This window comes from Cystoisospora suis, assembly GCF_002600585.1.
Source record: "Cystoisospora suis strain Wien I chromosome Unknown contig_443, whole genome shotgun sequence".
NCBI classification, from domain to species: domain Eukaryota; phylum Apicomplexa; class Conoidasida; order Eucoccidiorida; family Sarcocystidae; genus Cystoisospora; species Cystoisospora suis.
The window spans coordinates 1-18,200 of NW_027153244.1; the positions used below are offsets into that span (position 1 = coordinate 1).

At 51.8% G+C, this 18,200-nt stretch overlaps 2 protein-coding genes across 2 annotated transcripts in view; one reads left to right on the plus strand and one right to left on the minus strand.

The window, feature by feature from the left end:
* The first annotated feature begins 62 nt into the window (after positions 1-62).
* On the plus strand, positions 63-4,027 carry CSUI_001131 (uncharacterized protein). Its single transcript, XM_068061337.1, has one exon. The coding sequence runs from the start codon at positions 108-110 to the stop codon at positions 528-530; it is 423 nt and encodes a 140-aa protein (XP_067926684.1). The 5' UTR covers positions 63-107; the 3' UTR covers positions 531-4,027.
* Positions 4,028-15,211: 11,184 nt separating this feature from the next.
* The window catches only part of CSUI_001132 (gda1 cd39 (nucleoside phosphatase) family protein), a gene marked incomplete at its 3' end in the record, with an annotated part of 5,063 nt that continues 2,074 nt past the window's right edge, over positions 15,212-18,200 (minus strand). The window contains exons 2-4 of the mRNA XM_068061338.1: positions 17,134-18,161; positions 15,913-17,079; positions 15,212-15,550 (exon numbers count right to left, since the gene is read on the minus strand). Of these exons, the coding sequence (XP_067926685.1) occupies positions 15,212-15,550; positions 15,913-17,079; positions 17,134-17,814 (2,187 nt within the window). The 5' untranslated portion in view covers positions 17,815-18,161. The remainder of the gene's footprint in view (positions 15,551-15,912; positions 17,080-17,133; positions 18,162-18,200) is intronic.

Sequence of the window (18,200 nt, forward strand, 5' to 3'; positions counted from 1 at the left end):
GCGGGGGGATCAACGCAAGAAGCGTCGTCGAGATCCCATTAATGATCCATCCAACCTTACCAAGGAGTAGTACGGAAATCTTTTTTCTAGGTTTTCTTTCTATCTTTATGGGTTTAGCCCTCTCTTTATTCACTTCTTCCCTTCTTTGTGCCCTTTTTTCCTGTGAGCGGCCAGAAGATCTCACAAACGGGGCTTACTTCCCCCTTTGGCCGCGGCGACCACTCCTGATGAGAGTGGTAAACGGAAGGATCCCGTGCGGCCGGCGCACTTTAGGTAGAGGAGTAAGGGAACAAGGCCCAACAGTCCCCCCCTCGGGGCAAAGGGCATTCATTCTTATCTCATCGTTCCCTTTTTTCTCCCACTGTTGTACGGGTTCTCCCTTCTTTTTGACTTCTTTCCATCTCTCTAGATGGCTCCTCTTCGAAGATCGATCTCTCGTGCACACTGTAACCGAGTATCGAGATGGTCATGTGGACGCACGGTTGCCTGTGCCCCCGGTGATCTGTCCCTCACCGTACGAAGGCCATTAGCAAAAGGAAGGTACTTTCCGAACAGGACTGCCGGTGCTCACATCGGGAGTCAAGTTTTTCTTTGAGGACAGCTTTTGGTTGGTACTTTTCTTATCCTACTTTGCTCTTGTGTCGCCTTTTTGTCCTCTTGTTCACTACAACCCGCTTTTCTGTGCAGTGGTCCTCCGACAACTGCTCCCCCCCCGGTTGCCACCGTTACGTCTCCTCTGTCGAGAGCAGTCCCATCCTGGCCGCCCCTTACTGCAAACTGCAGGAGCCGGGGGAGAACGGTGTTGCACACAAGAAAATTGAGAGAGCCAACTTTATTTCTCCGGACAGAAGAAAGGGACCTCGGGACCAAAGAGGTGTCCCGGTGGATTCCTTCACTTGAGTTCTGGCTGCGTCTTCCAACCGCTCACAGAGAAACGGATCAAGGCCCGTACCGAGTTTGAGATACGTGTGCTGTATCTTGACAAGACCACTAACCAATCGTCAGTTCTTTCTGCCGTTTTCAAGGAATTTTGACAGGAGTCTGTCCCCGCTGTTTCCCAGGAAGGGAAACATGTGAAAAAAACCTTGACACACTGGACGGGTACAGGTGACGAGATCATCCGTTGAACCCCGATGTGTATCTGTGTCGTGGTCGTCCTCCGCGTGTCTCCGTTTTTCTCCTGTTTCCTCTTACTGAGAGCTGTCCTATGGGCGACAGGCTCGATTATGTACTCTCTTGTGTCGGCAGAGTTGTCTAACCCCTAGCTGAAGCCGCCGCGTGTGGTTCTGTACGTCTCCAAGTTTCGTTGTGTACCCCGTGGGGACCCTTTCTGCGGGAGAGAACAGGGCAGCTTACGCTGTCTAGAAAGAGTAGCACAGAAAAGAGTCGGGCCGCTTTAGGCTGCCTTCGCCAGGTCGTGGGCTTTCTACTGGCCGGTGCGAGCCTTGTCCGTCGCCATAACCCGAGGAAAGGGGGCGACGCCGGAGCTCACGCCAGGGCCGGCGTAGCTTGTTTTCTTCTCATCCCTGACTGACTTGTCTTCCCTTCGTCTTTACCTGTGAGACAGAGCCTAGGGATAAGCCGGGGCACCGAGGGCATCTTGTTTCTTCGATGGCAATGTTCTTCTGCTCTGTTTCCTACAGTTTCCAAAGAGAGAAATCTTCTATACTCGATTGAGAAAAATTGTCTTGTCATCTTTTCTTTTTTGTTGAATCGCCCGTTTTTCTCTTTTTTCACCCTCTGCGCATTCGCATCGCCCTATCTATCCATCACCTCGAACCCACCCATTCCGTTCCTTTTCTCCTCGCCTTCAAGACTTCGGCGCCTTCCATCAGTTTTCTCCCTCGTGCACAGACTTCACGTCCTTTCCTTCCGCCTTTCCTCTCCTGTCGAAACCCTGACCGGGCAGAGAGCTCGGCTAACTGGGGGACGTCGGTCTTTCTTACGTGTATCCACACNNGGGGGGGGGGATGGTTTTACGGGAACGTTCCGGCGGGTGGTTCTCGACCGATGTTGTTGTCAGGAGCGAGCCAGCCGTTGTAGTGCAGTGGTGTAGTTAGTAATTGGCGTAGCCCCTTAGCTTTCTGAGGGGTTTTCCTTGGCGTGTTTTAAATTGAGTTCGGAGTTTCTCCATTTTGTATATTGGTGAGTGATGTTCGACGATAAAAAGAAAGCGTTTCGCTGCGTTTTTTTCCCCTAATGTCGAGTGTAGCTGTTTCCATAATCTAGCCATCACATCACAACCCTTGTACGACTAAGCAGCAACCGTGGGGGGACCGCCGTCGGGAACGGGTCTCGTGGGATGCGCGGGGAGGAGGTTGCCGGTGTGTGAGTGAGTTCCTCATCGCCCTCGTCGATACTTCGCCATACAAGGTTTGTGAGAGAGCTTCTTCATCTTGATTTGACAGCGTGTTCGTACAGAAGGGCGGGGGTCGGGGGTCCTCCTGTTTCACAAAAGCCGCCGCCTTAGAACACTTACGAACCAAGCAAGCAACCAACGTTGAACGCTTGTGTGCTGGGGGCTTCTCCGCTTCCGATGAGGATGATGGTATCTCTCTCTCTTCACGATGTTTTTCTTTACGCGAAGACTTCTTCTTTTTGTTCAGAGTTAGAACGCAATTTCTTCATTAGTTTTTTCCATCAGGTCCTCTTCAGCTTTCTTTGTCTAGTTTTTCTTACGTAGCGTCGTTGGCTCCTTAGAGCTACCAAGACCCGAAGAAAGAACCCACCTAACAGGAGGCCTTGAAGTGAGGCCTCCCTCAATACGAAGGATCGAGCATCTTTCCTGCTGCCTAAGAAGAAGAGGACTATGAGTTTCGCCATCATAAGGAAGAAGAGGAATTCATGAATTCTTCTTGCTTCTTCTTTTCACTTGTTTATTTCATTGGGCTTCTTTGGCTTTTTGTTTTCAAGCCTTTTTTTCCCCCCCTTTTGTGGGCTTCTTTTGTTTTCGGACTCACACAGTCAATTCAGTAGACTAGAATGTTGTCAGCGAGTAGTGGTCGGTTGGTTTATCCGCCACCTCATTATCTCGATATAATTAGTGATTGCCCTGGCTTTCTTTTGCGTGAGAGCTTTTTATAACACTTGGTCAGATTGTATACACATACACATCTCCTTTGCTTCCTTCACCGGATTTTGTAGCCGAAGCTAAGTTTCGTCGCCTTCGCCGTTGTTTTTGTTTATTTGGCTGTACGGCTCGCAGTAGCTCATCATCTTCGTGATGCTTGGTATGGATAACTACATACATACATACAGAGAGAAGCAGAGGAGGGGCTAGTAGCTTCCGCCAATGATGTCGCTAGAAGAAAGCCAGAAACGTAACGACGAAGTCTCTTCTGTTGTATGAATAACATCGCAGTGTCGCAGCTTGTTTTGTATAGAAAGGTATCAGCTTGTTGATGTATGAACAGCCCAGAGAGAGATAGGAGAACCTCCTACGCTTTCTCTTTGGGCCAGAGAGATAGATAACTAGATCCATTTCTTATTATGGATGTCTCACCAGGAACCATACAGTGAAGAATGAAAGAAAGAAATACATTCGTTTTGTTGATCTACCACTCATTCGTCAATCAGTAGTAATGGAAAGCTTCGTTTTCTGTCTCTGTTTCTTTAGTTTTCCGGTCTCGTTTGTTCCTTTGGTATGATGTCTTTTCAATGTCTTTTCCCCTGCCTTCAAGTCAAGCACTTCTAAGCAGATCATGATCAAAGTCATTTAGAAGTGTGTTTAGACCTTGTCCCTTCTTTCTCATCGTCATTCACCTAGAGAAGATCCCAAATCAACTAGGGATTCTCTATACAATTCAGAGAGACCTGACACGGTGTTGACGGCTTTCTTTGTTGAAATCTGGGGACCTGTTTTCATGGGGTGATAGACAGTGAGAAGGTCCATCCATGTACAAGCTGCCGTCTAGCTGGAGGTTTCATTCAGCCATCTTGATCATCGAAGAAAAGCTCCATCGAGAACACGACGCAAGAGGGGGATCTGGTTCTGACACCATCGATCGATTCTTCTCATAAGACGGGGGTAAGGGCAGGAGGGAGTGTGCGAGTGTTAAGACAAGATGCAAGGCCGTCTCTTCTCTCTTTTGTCACTATCCAAGAGAAAAAAGGGAACAGACATGTGGAATACAGACCACCTATCTGCATCTATCTGGCTGTCTACTGATAAGCTATCTATCCTTTGCATGTCAATCTTTCACGTCTATCTTCAATTTCTGTAGCTTTCATATGTCTCCTTTTCATCTATCTATCTATTTATCTTTAATCTATCTATTTATCTATCTGTAATTCATCTATGTGTGCTCAGACCCCGTGTTGCCCTGTATTCTCTCTCAGGGTCTTCGATTCCCTTATATCGCTCGTAGGCCCTGAGCCTGTATGCGTGTATAGACGTATGTGTGGGGTATATGCATGCATGCACACATAAAAATATCCCTTCATTTCCGATTCCATTTTCTTCTTTGGGGTCAGCGATACTGAGGCGTATAAGCTGTTTTCAAACGATAGACCCACATGGTTTTTTCTTGGATCTATGGCATCCATGAAGAGTGAATGTAATATATATAGATATGCACATGGATGAATGTATGTATGTGGTTGGTGTTACGCAGGCCTGTGAGTGTGTGGCTGGAATGGGAGACGTCGACTGTGGAACCCCGCAGCAAGCACTAGGGGGGGGGGAGGTGGGAAGGGGGGTCGTTGTCAAGGTAGGATGTAAAGGAAGAGAAGATAGGCAAAAAAAGATTCATGAGGAAGGAGAGAGAGAACCCTATGATGATGGAGAGTCTTCTAACCATGGGAGGAGAAGTTGTCCGCCACAGGAGCCAGCTGGGGTTCACTGTGAGGGAGGTTCAGGAGACTCACCCCCATGTAAGAAGAAACAGAGTGACGAAATGAGTCGGAGGAAAGACGAGGACGGTTTCATGATTGGCAGCATAAAAGAAGAAGGATCTGGAGGAGAAGGAGAAATCTCGACAAGCCAAGAATGGAATGCTGCTGGTACGCATGACAGTGTCACGACGAACAAGCAAAGAGAATCTGATGATCCCCATCCTCCTCGTGCTCCTTTACGTCTATCTTTACATATGACTAAACACAGAGAGCATGAACGCTTCTCCTTCGGTCTCATGCCTCTTTGTCGCGATAGTCTCCCAAAGGAAGTCGCCGAGGATCTTCTTCCTCTCTTACCAACAACTCCAAGGACGCCTACCCTCTCGTTGGGTGTAGGGAATAGTAGAGGAGAAGGAAAGTCCTATTCCCCTTCGTGTCTTACTGCCGGTAACAAGGCTTTAGCACTAGGTGCATTTGTTCAGGCTATGAAGGATAGATCGAGTGGCGTACACGAAGAAGCAGAAGAGAGTGCGTTAAGAGATGAGAGCACACAAACAAAGGCGAGGGAATGTGAAGCAGATACAAAGGGGGAGGTAGAGGTGGTGGTCCCTTGTGACAAGATCAAAGAAGAGGAAGAAGAGGATAGTAGCCATTCTCTTCATCGTTTCGAAAATGAGAAGAAGAGACGCCCGGATATCACACATGAGCCGTGGGAAGGTGAGGACAAAGACGAAGGATTGGAGAAACGTAGAAAGAGACAGAGGAAGGATGACGGGACAAGCAGCCGGAGTAAAGGAGTGGAGGTGTATTGGGGGGGGGGTGGCGATTGCCAGGAAAGTAGTAGTAGTTGCTGTGAAGGGGAGGAGCATGCAAAGAGCGAGCTGAATGTGGATGAGAGAGGGGACAGTAAGAATGGTAAAGACAGAGGGGGAGGCGAGGAAGAGCTGAATGATCTCATCGGTCGTAGGAGGCGAAGTAGCAGCAGTAGTATGAGCACGATGTTGGTGTTACCTGTCGAGAGAAGGAGGAGTCCTGAAAGTGATGGCTTACACAGACCGGGCAGTAGGAAAAGAGGGATAGAACAAGAACTCATGAACTGTGATGCAGTCAGTTCAAGGGGAACGCAGCGAGAGGAGGGAGAACAAGACGCCAAGGCCTACAGTTCTCGTGGATTAGAGAGCCAAGATGTTGAGGAAGGGAAAGAAGGAGAAGGTGCTAGCAGCGGTGGTGGGAGTGAGGCCGAGGGGGGGGCAGGCATGATGGTGGTAAAGACAGCATGTGGGAGTTCAAGGAACTCCGATAGCTCAGGTGTGACAGATACAACGACTCCTCACGATGATATAGATGGAGAAGATGATAGAGGAGAGCCAGGGTTGTTTTTCTCTCACTCCGATGAGGCCACAAAGAAAACTTGCGGTGTCAGTGGCCCTTATTCTTCTCTCCGTGTTTGCAGTTCATCTGCCGTCGCCACTTCTTGTGCTTCTTCGAGCGACGAGAGGAAACTGGCGCCTTGCGGCCTCAACATGATATCGCGAGATGTTCTGGAGTCCCTCCATCGTAAAGACAATGTATTTCCCTCATCCTATCCATATGATTCTTGTCACAATAGTAACAATGGCTCTAGTGTAAACTTCCTCCTCTCATCGGATGTACCCCCCTCAAATAGCATTTTATCTTCTCATTCATCTTCTCCTTCCTCAGTATGCAGTGAAACTAGTATGATTAGCAGTAGCCGAATCTTGAAGGAGCCCAAACCGCAGACCACGACTATGCCTACTGGCACGACGGCTCCTAGCGGTGCAGTCGTGGTGACGTGTACGAATCTAGGTGAGCTTTATGAGAAGCGTGAAGATCAAGGCGTGTACAAGAAGGCGGGTCATTCTGAGACGGAAGATGTCGAGGGGGTTGGGACAGAAGCAGATACAACAGCGTCTTCCCTCTCATCAAGAGGAGAGGTAATGTCCCCCTCTGTTTCTCTAGCACTTGTCTCTGGTGTCATCAAATCCAAGCAATGCAGCGGTCATGACGCAAGTTCCAGTCGATTACCCAGGATGCGTCCTTTGGTTCGAGACTTTGTACGGTACATCTTCGCAGCTCGCGTTGACGAAGAGCGACAACTCGTAGCGAAAGTCATTACAGATGCTTTCTCGTTGTGTTGTTCTAAGCAAGATTCGGTTGTCCCATCTCAGGGGCACAAGGATGGTAGAATGAAGCTGGTAAGTCAGCAACCAGCAACAAACGCAGTGAATGAATTTACGTCAGCACAGGGGGGCCAAAAGGGAGAGACAAGCGTGTCGTCGTCTTCTTCATTTCTTTCTTTCCCCCCAACGTCGTCACGGCCGTCGCAGCAGTTACCTGACGGAGAAAGCCGGTCAGTCGTTTGTGAGGAGAACTGGGAGAGAGAGAAGACTAAGAAGCTAACGGAAGATTGTTCGAAGGGGAAGACGCTGACCTCCGCAGGAGGGCCATCTGCTCGTCAGAACGACAGTGAGAGCTTACCAGGTGATATCAAAGAGAAGACTGCTTGTTGTCCTGGTGAGATCGTTCGGGAAGGCCTTGCTGGGTTCTTGAGAGAAAGGAGGAGGGCCGGACTTATGGCTCTCCACTTGAAACAGCACCTTCTGTCTCTTCTTCAGTTCTTACAACAGTATATGGAGACGACGAGGTCTTCAGAAAAGGAGGAGAAAAAAGAGTCTGGAGTCTTATCTTCTCTAGATTTCGGCTTGCACATGGAGCAGCTTTTCCGTGCTCACGTGACGCTTCTGTCGGCAGATCAGCTTTCTCCCTTTGCATGTACTGAAGGGGGCAATGTAGTAGCAGCACTAGGAGAAGAGAGTTCGAGGAAGTCCTTCTTCTCTAGTCGCCATCACACGAACGAAGCAATGGTGAAGGAACCGGTTACAGAACGAGAAGTCTATAAGGAAACATTTGGAGACGTGAGACCGGTAGATTCGAAGAGCGTCTTAACAGTGAGAAAGAATGTCAAAGAAGATCTCCAAGGAGTGAAACAAGAAGGTCTATTAGCACGAGAAAGACCTTCGCTTCTGATGACAGGAAAGGATATCCCGGAGGAAAGTCATATAGGACATAGCTTCTGGAATGGAGAAGACACTCTTGCTGCGGAAGAGGAGGTTGTTAGAGGCTTATCTGCATGCATGGTGAATTATATTCTGACATTCGCAGATCTGCTTGTCCTCGGGTGTGTTGACAGTCCGGAGCTCATCAATGAAGCGGAGACGCGATTGAGAGTGCTTTTGGAGGGTCAGAGATCAAATAGGTCCTTCGTGAAGAGGAGTTATGAGAACACATTGTGTAGTAATGCAGTGCTCACTGATCAACGAGGAGACGAAAGCCGACAGCTTTCTCGAAAGACAGACACAGGCTTAGATGCTAATGATGAAAGAAAAGTGTGTGGAGATGGTCTGAGTCCAGGTTCTTCGCGTCCGAATGAAGGTGGACATGGAGGCAATAGTCTATCGTGTGATAGTGGTCGCAGCCTTTGCTGTGAAACGGCCTCGCCGCTTGTCAAACAGGCAGCTGGGTTTGCTATCTCAGCTTCTGTAATGATAGCTATTCCCAATATACATCAAGCCTTGAAAAGCCTAGAGAATCTGTATGGCTCAAAGGGGGTGACCTCAACAGATGCTGAACTTCTTCTCCGGTTCGATCAGGTAGGACCGTCTTTCCTTCTGCCAACGGCTCGCGCAGGTGAGAGCAAACAAGGACACAATGATGTTGGTTGCCGCCTTGTTTGCAAAGCCGATCGCTCTCATGAAGCAAGAAGAAGCTCTCCAGGTCCCGCCAGGTACCTTTGTGAGCTGACACAGAGACTAAACTCCTCCTCGTCCCAATGCGGTGATTTTGGAGCGCCTCGGGGAGGGTGTAGGCATAAAGAAGAGCCTCACACTCTGCATCATGAGGAGAAATCACTTTCACAAGCTCACGGCTCCCTTGCTCCACCATCTCAGTCTGCCGGGTTACAGAGAGACACCACGGAACAACTGACGGATGCCAATACCGGAAGTGCTACTCCTCATGACATGGAAGAGCTTGGAGCTGGTGGTGGAAGTGTTTTCTTCGCTCCCCTGTATTCTACAACGTTACCTGCGAGCTTCGACTTCGAGGGTCCGACGACGGGAGGTGACGAGAGGGATCACGATTGGTTTGGAGATTCATACAACCCGTCTAGGAGCCACCCCTCTCCTGATGTCGATTCGTCCTTCTTTCAACTCCCATCGTCTCCTCCGGACTGTTTTGTCTTTGAGAGCCAGTGTAACCCGCGTGAGGCAGATGGACCGCCGGGTGGTTCGCGTCTACAAGGAGACGGATTACTTCGTTCCAGGAAGGAACCGGCAGATAGTGTTAGTGCTCGTGGTCGTGACCATCTCCAGAGTTCACGGCGTTCAACTGGTGACACCCGTGACATGCACAGAAGGCCAGAGGATCGACCCGGAGGTTTGGGCGAAGAACTTTTCTTTGCTGCTACTGCAGGTGGCCAAACAATGCCTGACGCGGAGATGACAGATGACCGATTAGCATCCGGAGACGATGCTGTCTTCAGATTTCCACCTGATCGGTCGTATCTCCGGAGTGGGGCTGGTGTCTTCGGACAAGCTGAGAACGCGGAGTCATTGGCTGTTTCTACGCTACGGGATGCCGACGTTAGGTGCCGAGGACTGGATACTGTGAACGGCAGAGACCGAGGGTCTGCTTCTTTTGATGGCTGGGCAGGAAACCAAAGGGCCAGGGTTACAGACCATGCGGGCGACAGGGGTGAGAGAGCCCGCAAGGCTGCTTTGTCGCATACGAGCAAAGACTCACTTGCGCAGATCTCTAGACTTGGAGTTGAGACGCCTAGCTCAGGTAGCAGTGCTGCCTGGCTTCGTGAGAACGCAGCTCGCTGTAAAGGGGGAAGTCTTCACGTGGATGGACAACAGGGCAGGGGACATCGCAGTACAGTAGTAGGAGGGAGTCAAATGAATGGCTCGCGTCCCGTCGGTGCTCCCACCCAGACGCATGTGAGTTCCTCTGTAGAACGTCAGGAGGCGGCGGATCACGACGCAGAAGACATTGATTTCGATGTCCCTCATACACACACGAGTGAACTTGGGTTTACATCGCAGCAAACGAGGTTAAGTTCACTACGCTGTCAAGGCGAAGTTGCCGAGTTCCCTCTGCCTGGAAAAGAGACGGGACAAGCCGTTCGCTCTACAACCGGCGAACCACAGTCAGCGTTAGGTACTAGTAGGCGAGCCGTACAGGCGGGAGCGGGACCGTCCACCAAAGAGGCAGCGAGCAGCAGCTGTGTGGATGAGAAGATGTCAGGTGTGGTAACAGAAGGAGGGGGGCCGCGGTCGGAAGATCTCGAGCCAAGTGCTGCTTGCGAGAACATGGTGCTTCCTGCAGCAGGTGATCTGCATGACATACGGCGGCCCATGCGGGGAGTTTATTTCGACAAGACCCAGCTCTCGTGGATTGGCTCATTCTATGAGGACCGGCGGCAGATCAAAAAGCGCTTCAAAATCGACACGTACGGCTTTCATCAAGCAAAGGCTTTAGCGATCGGTGTACGCATGGCGTACGAGCACCGCTTACGTGCCAGCAGAGAGGTCATCGGTGCCGCCGCTCTAGCAAGCCCGAGCGTTGATGTAACTGGCGGACCCACCAGGGGCGGTAGCGGCTTCCCTCGCCGGACTTCGGCAGCAGAAGCAGCCGCGGCAATCGCAGCTGCTGCAATTGCCGTGAGACAGAGAGAGAGAAGGCCAAGGATCAACGACCAGCGTTTGGCAAGAGCTAGAAACAAGAGGCCAGCAGCAGCCGATACTAACGATGCTTTCACAGACCTTTCTAGTGGGACGAGGCCTCCTCCAGATGTTCGTGAAGAAAGTTTAGATGGAGGGGGTCCCGTCTGCAAAAGAAGTGCAGAAGAGAGTCTATTGCCCTACTCGGCTTCGGCTGCCGGGAGCGCGACCCCGTACACGGAGAATCTCACTTCGCGACTCTCAACGGAGTCTTCTAGAACGGGTACGAGGGGAGAGCAGTTCAAACGGATTGCAAATGGAGAGACGACTGCGGTTGAGGAGCAGCCATTTGGCAGCTCGTCGTCATATGCGCTGGATGAGTCGACAGCCCCAGGAGTAGAAGTGGGCCCTAAAACACAAACTGAAGAGCAGCAGCAGCAGGGATGGGATGAGCGGACGTGCCCTGCTGACCACTCTGGGGTGAAATCTGTCCTGTCTCAGCTTGTCGAACATGGTCAAAACCGTTCTTTAGTGGGACAGATCGTGACACAGATTGCCAATGATAGATCAATGGGAGGTGAGATTGATTATGCGTCCTTGATCGCGAAGCTAACTGGGCATCCGACTGGGGAGGCAAAAGGTACACTCCAAGCCAGCTGCGACATATTTGCTAATAAGCTAGGCTCTTTGCCGAGCCATGCAGGAGACGGCGTGCAGAACGACATCCTTCTCGCAGGACAGGAAAACATGGTGCAACCCCTTACTGAGAGGTTTGAAGCCGTGGTAAACGGTGAAGGGGAGGGAGGTACTACGCCGGCAGAATCGTTTAGTGCGGGCGGGGGGAGTATGCTGGCCGTGAAGGACTTCCAACAAACTCGGCAGGGGGAGGCACAAATCGCACCGCCGAGTCAAGCGGATCACTACAATCTATCCCAGTGCCAGCGACATCACCAGCAGCTCGAGGAGCACTTACAGCAGTTGGTTGAGCTGCAAAAGCAAGTCCAGGCGTGTGGAGAAGCGGGAACACATTCGACAGCGCCTCAGGAAGTCCACCACCGCGGTGGGAGCTCGAAGGCGTTGGGGAAGATGCAGATGCGGTGGAAGGGCGAGCCCCCTGATGCGATGACGAGCAGCCTTAGCGGAAAGTCTGATGGGCTGTCAACCCCAGGTTCACGGCCGGCCCGACAAGGCGCAATGGACAACAAAGCAACGGGATCGCCGTCGGCTGTTTATTCGATGAACCTGCCTCTTGGTGTCTTTTACACAGACCGGAAACATGCTTACTGTGCGAACTGGTATGAGGGAAAACGCCAAGTGAAGCGGTACTTTTCCATTTCAAAGCTTGGCCAGACCGAAGCGCGGCGCATGGCCATTGCGACCCGTCAGGAGGCAGAGAAACGTGAAAGTGAATCTAGGAGAAGGCGAGCGGCTGTCCGAGAAGCAGGGGCTGATGCTGCCACAGCTCTCTGCGCTGCACTCACGAGAAACTGCGGACTCGTCACCGGGCATCAGCTACATACACAAGGTGGAATGGGTACCGATCAGTTTCCTTTCCTTTCGGCGTGTGACACTCCTGATGGCGCCCCTGGCGGGAGCACACTGCGTGAGAATACCGATCACGCGACGGCGGGCCCGTCCTGGCCGCATACGGGTGGTGTCTCTCAGCTGCCACGTGACGACGACGATCAAGCGCTGTGTTGCCCCGTGACGCACTCGGGTTTCGCCGGGGGTCGAGTACCGTCGCAGTTGATCTGGGAGAGTGATGGATCGGTGGAAGGAGATTGCAGAGGTAGCAAAGGCTCCGAGATCCCGCCTGAAACACAGCAGAAGCCGCGGTCGAGAGGCGGGTATGGCCCACTCCAGAGTAGCAGTCACAGTCGAGTGGAGGGGAACGGTGGGGGGTCGAATGCAGGGCCTTTCGTGTCGTTTCCCGGCACGTGTACTGCATTGGTGAGTGAATCCCCGTATGAAGGGGAACCCCCCAGGATTAGCAAAGTCGGGGGCACCGCGAGTATTAGTCCGCAAGCTCGAGGTCAGCATCTTGGAGGCGAGTGTCACCAGAGTGCCGATTCTGACCGCATCATCGCGGTCAATAAGGAGCTGGCTGATGCTCTTGCTGCAGTCTCTGGTGCTCTAACTACAGACAAGCGAACACGCGAAGCCATGCTGCTGACTGACCAGGGCTCGCCGGGAAGTTCGGGCCTCAGTGCGTTACCCAATGAAGACGCTGTGGGTTCTCACCGGCCGAAGGGTGCTAAAGAGATGACCTGTGCTTTTTCCTCTGAGTCCCGGAATGCGGTGATATCGAGTCCAGGAGTACGATCAGAAGCTTTGAATCAGGCGTACTCTCCGTAGTGGATCTGGTGTATTCTTGGCGCAGACCCTGCTCGCCAAAAGCATATCCACGCATGCAAAGAGGCAGACGGCGACAATCGTCGCAGCTCGGTGTAGGTAGCCGTGTGTGACCCGGCGCGGTGGCATGGTCCCAGGGTTAGTGCTCTACAGAAATGTTAGGGACAGTCAGATAAGTGTATAGAGATCTATGAAGGAAATGCTGGGGACCCTCTTTCAGACTGTTGAGAAAGAAAAGACTCTGTAAGCACGTACACTGATGGCGCGGATGCATGAAAACCCTCTACGAACAGGTCTCATCAAGAGCTATTGCCGGTTCGTAGTGACCATCACATCAAGCTCTAGTCCATTCTTTGGGGTGCTAGGAACCGTCTCCCTCGTAAACAGCATCTCCCGTTTTGTCCGTTTGGCTCTTGAATGTTTTGGCTTTGGAATGCTTTCTTGTCGCGGATTTTTGCGAAACTGAGGAGGCGAAGGCGAAGTACTCGAGGTGTGCAGCAACTCGAATGCCCAAGGTCGCAGGGTGACTCAAATTCCATTTCAGCACACATCGGCAGACATGGAACCAGGCAGAGCCTGGGTGGTGTAAACCACGGGCTTAGAGGCCTACAGGCCATCTGCCTGGGCGGAGAGAACGGCCCCGAGTGTTCTAGCAGGCGGAAACCGCTGATTACACAGGCCTGCCGTCCCCTCTCCGCCGCTAGTCTTTCATTACGGAAAAAAGAACCCAGTTCTTTGTTCGGCGCGCGCCGTCATTCCGTTGCTTCCCGGCGAAGAGCAGTCACAGCTGGCAAGAAAGCAAAACGTCAATGATTGCTGCTTCGGCACTGACTCGAGTTGTTGACGGGCCCGTGTATAAAGGCGAATGAATAAGACAAGCCTCTTTTCTGTTTTGCTGAAGTACTGCGGCGTTTCTGGGTGTTCTGGTGGGTAGCACAGACCGTCATGGCGCAAAGCGTATGAACCTGCAGTCAGTACACCGTGATGTGCGGACTGTAAAGCGAAGACTTGACTATTCCTGCGTCTTCCTACCAGATACCCAGAGTTTTGCCACTGTTCTCTTTCGCGACTTGCTACGCACGAGCATGGGCAAGTGTGCCCGCAAGCTCCAGTATACACTGAGACAAGAGGCTAAGCGCACGTGTAACAGCGTCAGCACATCCCACAGCTTTATGATGTCCCGATTTACGCGGTGAAACACTGGTGATCGTCTCATCACCCCAAGACCGAACTCCGGTGAACTGACCGCGGTTTGCACCCGGCTTTTTGTACCACTAGCGTCGGTCGCGTGACTGCCGTCAAGTTGTGAAGATCGACGAAGTTGCGAGTGCGGTCGTGAAGTGTTCTTGCATACAAGCAGCACTGTTGTTGACAAAGATTGGCAATGCAGACTGAGGTGTTCTAAAAACCACATAGACCTAGTGGTTCAAACTTCATTGTGTTCCGCGTGACGTTGGAGGCCCTGCCAAGCTCCAGTGAGTCTGTCGGTTACGCAGTGCCGCTTATTCCAGATGCTATAGTCAACTCAGGGCAAAGGGACTGAAGCGTACTCCTACACTGTTCCTCCGAACAGCGAGCAGTCCCGCTGACAGTACAGTTTCCCGGAGTAAACAACATGAATAATCGCTACGCCGCTGCTTGCAACAGCGCTCGACCGCGGAAGGCAACAGCGTACGGGACACACCAAATGCGAAACCGGCGAGACCAAGGCCTCTGCCGAACTCGTCTGAGACCCGGAGATAGCCCCGTACGCCTTCCTTCACCGGCAAACCCAAAGATTAGCTAATGATGTTCACAGTCCCCACCGCACGCGTTATCTTCACCTGGTTGAACGACATACGAAGAACGACTCCATGTATGCTGCCTCGGAAAAAAGTCCTAGGAGACCCCGTTTCAGTTCGCTCTACACCTTCAACACTGCATTCAGTTTACAGAAAAAAAGTCTCCATAATCAAATTCTTGAACCTGACGTACATTCGGACACGAAACTAAAGGGGTAAAGCGTACCCCTCCAGAATGAACAACTGCAAGCCATCCTGAAGCAAGACCGGCTATCAGAGGAAACTGCACGCTGAACGGTGGTGACAAATCTAGGTGTGTCGACTTCCCACCACCACTCAGAATGCGCAAGTATACGCCGTACTGCAGCAAAAGCTTTTCTCACGCGGAACTGCAATTTTCCACACTTTTTTATCAGGTCCCTTTCCACACACTTTTTTACCAGGTCCCTTTGACCCTAACTTTATTCGGACAAGTATCACTACACCACCCTCCAACCTGTACTTCTAGCGTTGGACTGCAGAACCACTTGCGGTCGCTGTTGAGCGACTCTGCAGCGTGTGCGCAGCGCCTAGCTCGTACGCGCGCCTGCTCCACTCGCTCCTCCGAGTGGTGTGCTTGAAGATGGCACCTACAGGCCACCCAGCTTTTCCTCGCTCTTCTCCTGTCTCTGGATCATTTATCGTGTTGGAAAACGTTACAGAGTTCGGTTTACGAGATCCCGAATAAACCGCGTCCAACAGTGCTGCGGCCGTCGCTAACCTAAGGCAATCCTCGTAAGTGAAATTGTTTACTGGCATCGGAGCGTGTGTCCCAATCTTCACCGTCATACCAGATTTAGGGGTCTGAGAAAACAAAGCACAGCAGCATGAGTGCATGTTCTACTTTGGATCCTGACCAAAATCTTCGACAGCTTCTGAACACCCTTTTTTTGTTACTGCGACTCTTATCGCGAACAAAAAAAGCACAGCCATGCCGGATAAGGCACCCAGTTGGTACGACAAAGTGAAGCAGGGTGACCGTCAAAAGCTCGTGCAGAAACTAGAGCGCTGCCCCACTACTGGTGAGATTCACCGCGGTTCGGTACTGAAATCGAAAGTGCACACGATTTCCCAGTCGCGTCCCGGGGTAAAAAGCGAACCACGTTAACAACTGGTGAGCTGTCCACTGAAAACTCATCTTCCCTGCAAGCAGCACCAAGACTTACCACTGAGACCGGGGCGCTACAGTACTCCTTCGCAGCTGTGTGCAGGGATTTAAGATCGCCCTTAAAATCCTTCCGTAGGAGACCAAGCTTCTGCAGCGTTTTGATAGGAAACACCATCGAAGCCCCTGTTATAGCGAGAGGCGCATCAGAAGATATAAACTCGAAAATCTGTCCGGGAGTGTCGAAACCAGTCGACTGTGCCTCCTGGTTCGCTGGCAAGGCGAGCGCTGGCTTGATCAGAATGTTTTTTACTTCCTCTACGCACGTGTCGAAATCTCCCGTGCCGACCATGGACTTGCAGTTCTGCAGCTCCAGACGCTTCTCCAAGGGATCCCGAGGATTGATCTTCGCAGCCAGACAACTCATGCGTGCAGAATACTTGGCCCGGACCTCCGAGTTCGCGTTACCGCAGTATGTGGCTACCGGCTTTAGGCGGTTACGCTTCGGCTGTTCGTTGACTTGAACTTGACCCTCTTTGGTGATTGTCACCTCTCCTGCGGAACACTTCTGTGTAAACGCCTTCCGAAGGCACGGGTTCTGGCAGACGCCCTCTTTCAGAAACTCAGGCTTCGCGCACAGGCCTTTGAGAAATACACCACTCGCGCTGGAAGCGCCAAGTTGCATATACGAGACCGCGACAGCATCCACTCGGGGATACGAAGAGGGTAAATACTGCTCTTGCTGGAAGTGAACTACTGTTGCAAATGGCGGCGGTGGCGAGGTCAACGAAACTGGGAAGACGATCTGCATAGAAGCACCACCGACCTCCACGATGCCAGTCAAAATTTTCTGCGGATTTGTAACCGGTCCAGATTTTGCTGCCTGCCGCAGTTTATCGAAAGATCCAAGAAGATGATTCGCCGTCAGAAAAGCGTAGACACCTTCCTGTTCACCTGATATAGGACGTGTTAACACATTGTCGGTGAAAAAGGTGTACCCGGAGACAGTCGGATATGCGTTGACAGACTGTCGGATGGCAAGGAACATGCCATCCCGAAACCAGTAAGGGAAGCCCCTTACGCCAGCCGTGCTGTAAAACAACACCGGAACTCCAAGAACTTTAGCACTCAATTTCGTTTCCTCATCGAGACTGTTATTCAAGAGGTCAATAATATCGTGCATTAGCTTCTGTACCATGGAATCCACCAGCTCTTGCAGTACGGGGAACTGCTTCATAAGACGAACAGGATATTATCTGCGAGATTCCCAGCCATGGCCAACCGTCCGGTCCAAAAAGGTTTCCAGAATGTCTCGAACACCAGCAGACTTTTCGCCTTCCGCGACATACTTGATAGTTCCCTCCAAAACCTTACGACCTTTGTCCGGGCAGGACTGAGTCACAAAGGTGTACAACACCGGTAGAGTCTTGCTGCTTCCTCCATCTACAACTACCATGGCCTGAACAGCCTGATGACACTGAAGCTCAGCTGCCAAGCCGTGTTCTATCAATGTTCCCGGCTCCTCTGGCTCGTGATGTGAGGCTGCCTCTTCCACTTCCGTGAAGCTCGGAACGAAGGCATCACCCAGTCGCTGCTTATGCTCTTCGTCAGGGTTCTCGCGTGCACCGTTGGCCTTCTTGGATGTGTTCTCTGTCCGCAGATCTGAACTACGGGTGTCATACTCGCCGGAATCATCTTTCCCACCCGCACCGGAGCCCGCGGTCTGAGACATTCCGTTCTCGTCTGTCTGTACCGGTGAATCCGTTTCCTCTGATGCCACGCCTTCCTTCTTTGTTTTCTGAATGAATCCCGGGTCAAGGTTCTCGGTCGCCTCTCCCTCGTCAGAATCTTCCGCCTGACCAGCCTCTCCTGAACCTCCGGAGCCGTCTTCAGATGCAACCTCGGAATCCTCCTTCCCACTCGCGTCGGAGCCTGACATCTGAAGGTGCTCCATATCGTCCATCTGCACCGTTGACTGCGCTTCGTCTAATGACCCACCTTCCTCCTTGGTCTCTTGGATGAATCCTGAGTCACCAGTAAGATTTTCTGTTACCTCCGCATCCCGAGCCTCGTCGGCCGCAGCCTCATCAGAATCTCCGGTCTCGTCAGCCTCTCCTGACCCTCCAGCGCCATCTTCTAATGCAGCCTGGCCCAGATCGCCAGTTCTCCCCGCCTCTCCCAAGTCAGCCCTCTCAAAGCCAGGCAACACGCCATCTTCCTGCTCCTCTGCTTCCCCAGACTGGGTGTCCTCGTCATTCCTCTGTCCCCGTAACTCTGCTTCATCCACCGACCTAAGAGCTGCATCCGACTCTTCGACGAAACCCGAAAAATGGAGAAGAAGAAGAAGAA

Bases quoted from the DNA above. Each gene is read 5' to 3' on its own strand.
- CSUI_001131 (XM_068061337.1), top strand. From the start codon at position 108: ATGGGTTTAGCCCTCTCTTTATTCACTTCTTCCCTTCTTTGTGCCCTT.